The sequence below is a fragment of the Nicotiana sylvestris genome, chromosome 7 (genome assembly GCF_000393655.2).
Source record: "Nicotiana sylvestris chromosome 7, ASM39365v2, whole genome shotgun sequence".
In the NCBI taxonomy this organism is placed as follows: domain Eukaryota; kingdom Viridiplantae; phylum Streptophyta; class Magnoliopsida; order Solanales; family Solanaceae; genus Nicotiana; species Nicotiana sylvestris.
In genome coordinates this window covers 123,924,280-123,933,621 of record NC_091063.1, presented here as the reverse complement: position 1 = coordinate 123,933,621, position 9,342 = coordinate 123,924,280, and the positions used below count along the sequence as shown (strand labels likewise).

The 9,342-nt window shown below is 38.9% G+C and overlaps 1 protein-coding gene across 1 annotated transcript; it reads left to right on the top strand.

The window, feature by feature from the left end:
- Positions 1–6,057: 6,057 nt before the first annotated feature.
- Positions 6,058–7,217, top strand: LOC104213000 (non-specific lipid-transfer protein 1-like). Its single transcript, XM_009762374.2, has 3 exons — positions 6,058–6,362; positions 6,461–6,638; positions 6,908–7,217. Exons 1-3 carry the CDS (start codon positions 6,194–6,196, stop codon positions 6,915–6,917), a joined length of 357 nt encoding a protein of 118 aa, XP_009760676.1. The 5' UTR covers positions 6,058–6,193; the 3' UTR covers positions 6,918–7,217.
- The last annotated feature ends 2,125 nt before the right edge of the window (positions 7,218–9,342 follow it).

Here is a 9,342-nt window from a genome sequence, read left to right as displayed (position 1 = left end):
TATGTATATATACGCATCTGCAGATCTTCTCTTTTACATTTATGCTCAAACCTTTCAAGTTACACTGATAATATATTTGTGTACCTGGTATAGAGGAGCAAAAGAAAAAGAAAGATGATCAGCTGAGTGGTACACAGCAGGTACAACAGCAGCAGATAAATAGCACAACACAGCAACAACCAAACAGCCACAAAGATGCAGTTCACACGTTGGTCGAGCAACAGACTAATACTCCCAGAAAAACAGGATAGGCAACAAAACCAGTCGAGAAAGGAAACAGAGTATTTTGGGCTATAGCCACAAAAGTTCAATAACCACCAAGGCTCAGCAAATAACCAGCACAGTTTCGACAATCAAAACTCAAGCCACAGTACACAGAAAGCTCGGTAGTAACAATCACAGCAGAAGAACATAGACTTCTCTTAATGGAACAAATAACAATCCCAGTTAGGATAACCAACTTGGTTTCTTTTTGCAGTTTTTTGGACAGTGTTCAGTTACAGTATTTCTGGAAATTTCTTTCTGTTTTTTTTCCAGTTTTCTTCAACTCACAAGATCTCCCTTCAAGACTAAAATTTTCAGCCCTTTTTAAGTTTTGAAATGGCCTATTTATAAGCCAAACAACCAGTGCAGTCAAGCTGCCTGGATCCTGCCAATTTGCAGACTGCCCATACCTATTAAATCCCACGCCTAAGCATCTTTTTGATGCCAGCCATTTGTTCCCCACGCTTGGCCTTATTCTTTAATCAAGAGTTATGGGTTCATTTAAGTATTCATTTTAAACCCCCATACTCTTGTGTCTTGTTCCCCATTTGCATTAGTTTAATCCTAAATTAGTACCCTACTTGTCAGCTCACTTAAACTAAGCTTTTTCCTGTTTTTCTCGAACCCCAGACTACCCTTGTTAACCTTGATTATTACTGCCCTAAACCCCTTGCAGCATCAGGGCATTTTGAACTTCTGAAAGTTCAATTCAAGACTGCCCTAGCCTGATTCTTTTAATTTGTTTACAATGCAGTTACAAGCTAGTAGTCACAGCTAATGTCAAGCATCCAATTAACAATCAACAGGTTCATTCACTTACGTGAAGTTGTACGAATTAGAATATTTGAACATTCAGTCGTAGGAAGTTAATCGACGACATTTATCAAGTCGACTATACTAATTATAACAGGTAACAATCAGTCGTTCATATAAACCAATACATACAGGGACCTGAAGGGCTTCGGACAACTTTGGTCAATCACTGGGAACCTATATAAGTTATTTATGCGACGACTATCCTAATCGGACATGTTTATCATAGGATACGTTCAAATCACACACAGAAAACAATCGACCAAATAAAAGGTCTTTGACAGAGATGGAAGAAATCCGAATGAAAAATAACAAAAATAACAAACAAATACAACGAAACATGCCGACAACTTAATTAGCAGTTGAATAAAACAAAAAGGAAAAGAAAAACTTACCGAGAAATGTCCAAACAAAATTGATCCAAATCTGACTCAACTCTGACCCTTTGAGGCCGAACAAACTTTAATCAGGGTGTTCTCACATGAGAACACCTTGATTAAGGTCTATTAGACCTCAAACCCCCGTTAAGGCTAGCCGGATTCCCCAGGTTCATGTGTTCTAAGGTCTGGATTTTCAGATCTGGTTTTATAGAAGTTGTGCGTAGATTCGGACCAAACCAAGCCTGGTTTGGTCACGAGGGGGGTCAGGGGAGTGTCTGGTATGAAGATGGTGAGGTTTGGTATAGGTCCGGGTTCGACTCGAATCTTCAAATGAAGATTCGAGATGAAGGAAGGGGATTCGAGGCTAGGGGGTAATAGATCCATGTTCAGGAGAGTGAGGGGGTCCTAGGGTGTTCAGGAGGTGGTCACCGGCGTTCATGCCGCCGGGTTCTGGTGAAGGGGAAACTAGGGCGGCTGCTAGGGTTTCGGGGGTTTCAGGGCTTGGTGAGGAAGGAGCTGAGTGAAGGGGGGGTTCCGACTAGGGGGCGTGAGGTGTGATAGAAAGCTTATATATGGTCTAGGGGTTTAGATCTGAGCCGTTGGATCAGATGATCTCAACGGCTTGGATCTGATGGTGAGGGGTGAGACGAGGTCGTTTGGTATTAAAACGGGGTCGTTTGGGTTTAAGTGATGGATTGGGTTGGACCGGCTAAACAGGTCGGGTCACAGGTGCGGATGTGGACCGTTGGATCAAGAGGCTTAGATGGCTCAGATCGACTTGCCTGAAACGGCGTCGTTTGAATTGGTGCTTGGGCAGGCCGGATTTGGACTGGACTTGAGTGCCGATTTTGGGCCTATTTCGTTTCATTTTTGGGCCCAAACCGATTTTCAACTCTTTTCTTTTTTTTTCTAATTTTAAAACAAAAAAATGAAAAATAACAAATAAATAGTAAAACAAATGTAATTAAAACAAACAACAATGTAACACTTCAACACCATTATCACACCAAATTAAAATGTTCAAGTAAGTTAAATCACAACCTAGAACGAACAATGCACATATATTTTTGAATTTTCTTTTAACTACTGAATTACGGTTTGATTACTATGACAGACATACCTTGTGTTTTGACTGATAAGATCAAAAAATGCAAAAAAATGGGATGAACCACAAATGACTAGCAGTACATGTCATGAAAAATTGGAAAATTTGTACAGCGAGGTCACTGGTCACTATTTTTATTTTCTTTTGGAGTGCTTGTCCGTGAAGCAAAAATCACGTGCTTACACCGTTCCCTATTTGATCTTGGTTCCCTGCCTGTATCCCTCGAGGCCTTAACTACCAATCTATTTGGATGAACTAAACCTGAAGGGGCCCCCAACTGGTCGTCCTCGACACTGATCTTCGATTGGTAACGATTATGTACATCTTCCCAAGTCATAGCTGGATACTCGATCAGATTTTGCTTCAACTGTCGTGATTCAATCAAACTTCGTTCGTTCAACCCCTGTGTAAAAGCTCGCATGGCCCAATCATCCAAGACCGGTGGTAACTTTATTCGCTCCATTTGAAATCGGGATACGAACTCCCTGAGTGTTTCATCACCTTTCAGTCTTATCTTTAAAATGTCTGATTTTCTTGTTGCAACCTTTATAGCCCCGGCATGTGCCTTTACGAAGGCGTCTGCTAACATAGCAAAGGAATCGATGGAGTTCGGTGGCAAGTTGTGATACCAAATCATTGCTCCTTTCGACAAAGTTTTCCCAAATGTTTTCAACAAAACCGACTCGATCTCATCATCATTTAAGTCGTTTCCTTTAATCCCGCATGTGTACGAGGTGATGTGTTCATTAGTATCGATCGTCCCGTTGTACTTAGGTATATCTGGCATACGAAATTTCTTGGGGATGGGCTTCGGAGCCGCACTCGGGGGGGGGGGATGGCTTTTGCACGAGTTTTTTTTGGCATCTAATCCTTTCAATACTGAGGGTGCCCCCGGTATTTGATCAACACGCGAGTTATACGTCTTCACTTTTTTGTCATTATCCTCAATCGTTTTCTCCCCCAACTCGATTCTTTTGGTGAGCTCCTCAACCACCCTTATAATCGTGGGATCAGTCCCCGAGCCATTACCGTTCAATCTTTCTGACACCGGCTCAGTACGGCTAGTGATTTCTGGTTCGACCACACTTGGAGTTTTATGTTGACTTTGAAGCTGAGCGATAACAATCTGTTGAGCTTGTAGCATCTCGAATATTACTTGGAGGCTAACTCCCCCATCTCCTATACACTGTGTTCCTTAGCCACCATATCGGACTTCCCTGCGTACACTTCCTCTGGGGTCTGCGCCTAAATCCGCATTCAAAGCAATGTGTGAACTGACATCGACTGGTTCCACATTTGGCACTTTCCCAGGGTTAATCGGTGGCACACCGGCTCCCGGAGCAACTACATTGTTATTTTCCCCATGAAATCCAAGACCATCATCGCCGTGTGCGGGTGCATTTTGTGAGTTTGACATGTTTTAACCTAAGAACAAAAATTCTTGACAAGAACAAGTGTGAAAATAACGTGTGTTATCAGAATTAGCACTGAAATAACCACTATTATCTTTAGCCCCACGGTGGGCGCCAATCTATTTACCTCGAAATACAAGTAACAATTAAACTTGTTTGTGGTTTTAAAGATACGCGGTTTAATTCAATACTAATTAATAACCAAGAAATCCAACGTATAAATTAAAAAAGCGAGTTGAATCAAACCAGTGTTTAAGCAAATCTTGACCTCGAGCTAAGATGGCCTCGAGGTAGATCAACAAGAACAGTAAAGTGACAACAATAAAGTTAAGGGACAATTCTGATGAATAAGAAAGTAAGAGAGTATATTCTTTTTGTCAATAATTGATGATGCGATACAAATGATTGGTGTCCCCTTTATATAGTAGGAGAATCCTAAATAAGCTACATTTCTATTTTTAGTAAGGAATCTTATTGGGAGAGATGTCTAACCGCCTAGTACAAATCCGTACTAACTCGTACAAATCTATTCCAGAATTCACGCCATGATCTTAGAGCCATCACGGGAATCTCACTCTTTCTGTTATAAAACCATAACAGTATTATTTCGAGGTTGATCATATTCGGCCCCTGTATTCATCGAGCACTTTGATCTTCGAGCTTCGTATTCCGCCTTCGGGCTCGAGCTCGGTCCCTATTGAACTTATTCCCGAAGTGACACCTCGAGCGAACAAAATCGGGGCACATGATTTTGACCGTATACATATTCCACTAGTAGATTGTTTGTTGAATTCACTTGGCTGAGTAAACTCGCTGATGACAGGTATGTCAACTAGGTTGACTCCTATCTCTGTGCATTGTAACAGTTAGTTTTCAGTTTAGATTGTCAAAGTTCGGTCTTTTGATTCCGTGCAAACACATTGTATTTGATTGTTATTTTTTCGATCGCGAGAAGCTTTAAGATTACTTTATCTCCCTTAGCTATATTCCTTCTAAACAGTAGCTTCAAAATATTTTCACAAACTCTGTACACAAAATCAGCATAATTTAAAATGCAGATCCATGTCTATTTCCCTATCTATTAAACAGTTGGGCCGCAAAATCAGCCACATGATATATCCAGGCCAGCGATGGACCAAATCATGAGACTCGAGCCCACTTAACCCAACCGATTTTTCAAATATTTATTTGTAATTTTTGTTTTATTTATATTTTTTTGCATTGCTCCTTATGTATAAAATAAAATATAACAATATGGTGGTCCATTTTCCTATCCTAGCTGATCAGTTTCTCTCTCTCAAACACTCTGGAAATCATGTCTGTCCCTTCGTGTATTTTGACTATGAAAATTAAAAATATGGTGGTTTTCTGTTACATGTTCCTTGAGGAAAAGTGACCTTTTTCTTTAGTTTTGATTGAACCAAATATATCAAATCAGCTAACGATGTCAAATTAGCGATAACTGATGTTGAGAATAAGGATTGGGGTGCAATGAACAAGACACCGGAGTATCTAGTATCCTTTTAAGTGTGGCTGGAGCAAGTACTGTAGAGTTTGTCCGAAATGGATTTTTCTGACCTATGTTTGAAATGAAATTAAGTAGCCGACATGAGAGTTGGTTGAGATTTGTAAAAAATGTACTTGACGTTGAAATTGAAAAAAGGTATCTGGTCAAAGTTGGTTTGGACATGATTAAGGGATAAAAAAGTTCAAGTTTGAAGTTGAAATAGCATTCCCAATTTGGTATCAAAAAACACACTTATTTGAAATAATATCAGTTAACACCAAAAATTATTTCAAATCGTTGAGCCAAAATATATATATGTCCAAAGATTAAGGGATGGGATGGCATGCAGCAATGGATCGGCGGTCAAGAGAAAAAAGGACATTACGGGATGGAAGGACATGCAACAATGGATGGTCACAAGTTATAAAATACAATATTGCTCCAGAATAATTTAAAGTTATTTGGTACATTGCATCAATTGATTTTGAAGATTCATCAAGAAGCATTGAATTGCATCCAACTACCAACTAGGTGGAAATCCCAGTAACACTTTAATTCCCTCATCTAAAAACAACTGTGGATTAGTCATAAACTTCTCTATATAGGGGCACTCAAGTACCATTCTTCTCCCACACCTACTTCACTTTTGCAAAGCTAAACTATTACTTCAAAAATCACAACTTTTCTTATTTCAAAACTATATTTCATCAAAATGGCTAAGTTTGCAAGCTTATCAGTAATGTTCATAGCTGCTATGGTGATTGCAATAGTTGCAAGCCATGCAGAGGCAGTAGTCACATGTGGGACGGTGGCCACAGATTTGTCGCCATGCCTCGACTACGTTAGGATGGGAGGAGCTATCCCTACAATGTGCTGCAACGGTAATATTGTTGAACTTATAACTGTCGCATTTAAAAGCTTAAGTTGTTAGACAAATAAATTTATTTTTTAATTACTTAATTATATTATGTCTCAATAGGTATTAGGAACCTTTTCAGTGCAGCAAGTACCACTCAAGATCGCCAAACTGTTTGCAATTGCATGAAATCTGCTGCTCGTGTTATCAGTGGAGTTAATCTCAACCTAGCTGCTGCCCTTCCCAGCAAATGTGGTGTCATTATACCCTACAAGATCAGCCCATCCATTGACTGCGCCAAGTATATATATATTCTTTCCTAAATATTTCGCAACATTTTTGTGCCTAACTACCATTCTACCATTGTAAAGTACAACTTCTATATAAAAATGTTTTTCACTATCAGGTCACTTAAAAGATAACTATAGTTACTCGTCCATTAAAAGTGAGATTAGTTAATTACTTGATAAGACATTTTCAATACATTGATCAGAGTAAAAGTTCTTTACACTCCCAGCATATATAAGGTAACTAACTGTAATTTTCATTTGTTGGTAATAAATATTGCAGGGTGCAGTAAAGTTGTTGAAAACTCGTAACTCTGTGGTAGCAGGATGTGGAGTAGCAGATATTGTGATTGTCTGTGATGAAGTTAATAAGATGAATATTTTGATGCTTTCAACGTTGTTCGCCTTTGTGTTCGGTTTTCCTGTTTTAAGTAGTTTTAGTAGTACCTTATATGCATGCTATTTTCTCTAGCTGCTTAATTAGAGCTTAAGAGGTTGTACCATTTGTGGTCCTCTTAACTCTAATGAGTATATCATGTATTAACAGCGTGCTACTTTTAATGGTAAAATCTTTCCACCGTTGCTTCTTATAATTGATGGGATGAATTGAGTCATTATCATAAGACAGATGGAATTGGTTCTTAATGAATGTGTTGCTGCCTAGTTACTTCAAGTAGAAATAATGCGGAATGAAATAGAGAACTCGCAAACTCTTACATGAAAAATCAACCGAGCTCAAATTAAAGGTATAAAATCATGACCGACTCTCATGGAATTTAACCCAATCTCCCAGGAGCCAAGAAAAGTCCTGGTTCTTAAAAGGCATATTATGTTAATTAATTTTTGTCCTCCTTAATTTAGCCATTAATTTTTAGCATCACTATTTGGGCATAATATTCTAGCATTAGGTGGAACTTTCATCCCGAGATAATCAAATAATTTTGGTCAAAGTTGTTGGTTGCTATCTTCTTACTTGCTGTATTTGTAAATAATAATTCTAGAGAAAAGAAAGTTAGTGTATAAACGTAAATATAAACGAAACAGTAATTAATTCGAGCCCACTGAATTCACAATGTTTCCTTAAGGAATTTAATTCCCTCCTAGTACCCAAGGTTATGGATTATTTCCTCTCAGGATAGAACGAATTATACACTGGTGTAGCGGTACTTCAAACCCCAGTGTTTCAGTGAATACAAAGTTCGACAGCAAATCACACTTACGGTTGCTTTGTTTGTAGTTAAAAAATAATGCAGAACAAAGGAGGAGAACTCAGAAGCAGAATGAAATTCTGAGAGAAAGGAATGCAATTTATATCCAAACGTTGAGTTTTAACTGAAGAGGAGATCGACGACAGTAAAGCTCTCAATTTCGTTTCTGCCTGTGCCTTCTCTTAACAGCTGCTTATGTTAATTTTTGCGGTGTCTTTGCTCTAACAGCTGCTGCACATATTTATAGTGCAGTCAGCTACTACGAGAATGACCAACCACCACTCATTTACCCATGGCGGAACATGAACTAGGCTGTTATGGAGCAAGCACTTGGCCATGGTGGGAGGAGCACTAGGCTGCCAATGGACAATGGAGCATGCACTTGGCCGAACTGCTGGGACACTTGAATTCTATCCACGGATTGAAAAACATCCGTTACAAATACGGATAATATTACGTTAATATTTACTATTAACAAATAAATTTGTTCCAAAAAATTAATCAATCAATCGATCATATCCAAATCCGAAGCCGAGCTAAGCGAGCGACGATGACGACGGTGCGAGGCTTGCCTTCTTTTTAACTCTTTAAGAGCTATAAGAAGAGCAATTGTATATATACCCACCAAAAGCCTTTTCCTCTTCCAATATGGGACAATGTTTCATTGTCAAGAGAGGGAAACTTAAATTTTACTAAAAAATTTTATTTTCTCTCCATTTCCATTTACCCTCTTTTTAAGACTTTTTCACCTTAAAAAGAAACTCAACAATCCCCCACATGAATGGGGAATGGCTATATCACGGAAGTATGTATGAAAAACTTGTGTGATTTGCAAGCAAGGATTAATTGCATCTGGATAAGTTCATAGTGAACTTATGTCGGATATACTCGGTCAATGGTAGATTTGATATCTTTGAACCGTCGAACTTTAGTGTATACCTAGACAACCATAAGTCACACAATCAACTCTTAACTGTCTTTGGTTCTCATTGTTGTGTTCGTTTCAGCCATGAACACCGCCTGGTTTCATATATGCATCGAGAATTGGCCTTGAAAAATCTCCTTGAAGCGGCTAACACTTCACACTTACATAGGTGATTCCTAAACGTGTCATCCCGTAGATACACTATTTGATATACCCCGTGTCAAATTTAGAAATCATTAAAAAAACTTAATGCTTTATCCTTGGTACTGAACATTGTCTCATCACGAGAATGGACCAAAATATTTGTTGACAATGTTGAACCGTCATTAATGACTTTGTTTGATCTTCTTGAACCTAGATCTTGGGATCTTCAGTCTTCTAGGTAGAGTTACCGCCACAATGACTTGTTCTCGGCCATAGTCTCATTCCCTTCGATGATTTCTCAACTGCCTCTCTAGTTAGGCCTTTTGTAAGTGGATCCGACACATTATCACTTGACTTTACATAGTCAATCGTGATAATTCCTCTAAAGAGTAGTTGCCTAACGGTTTTATGTCTTCATCGTATATGACGAGATTTACCGTT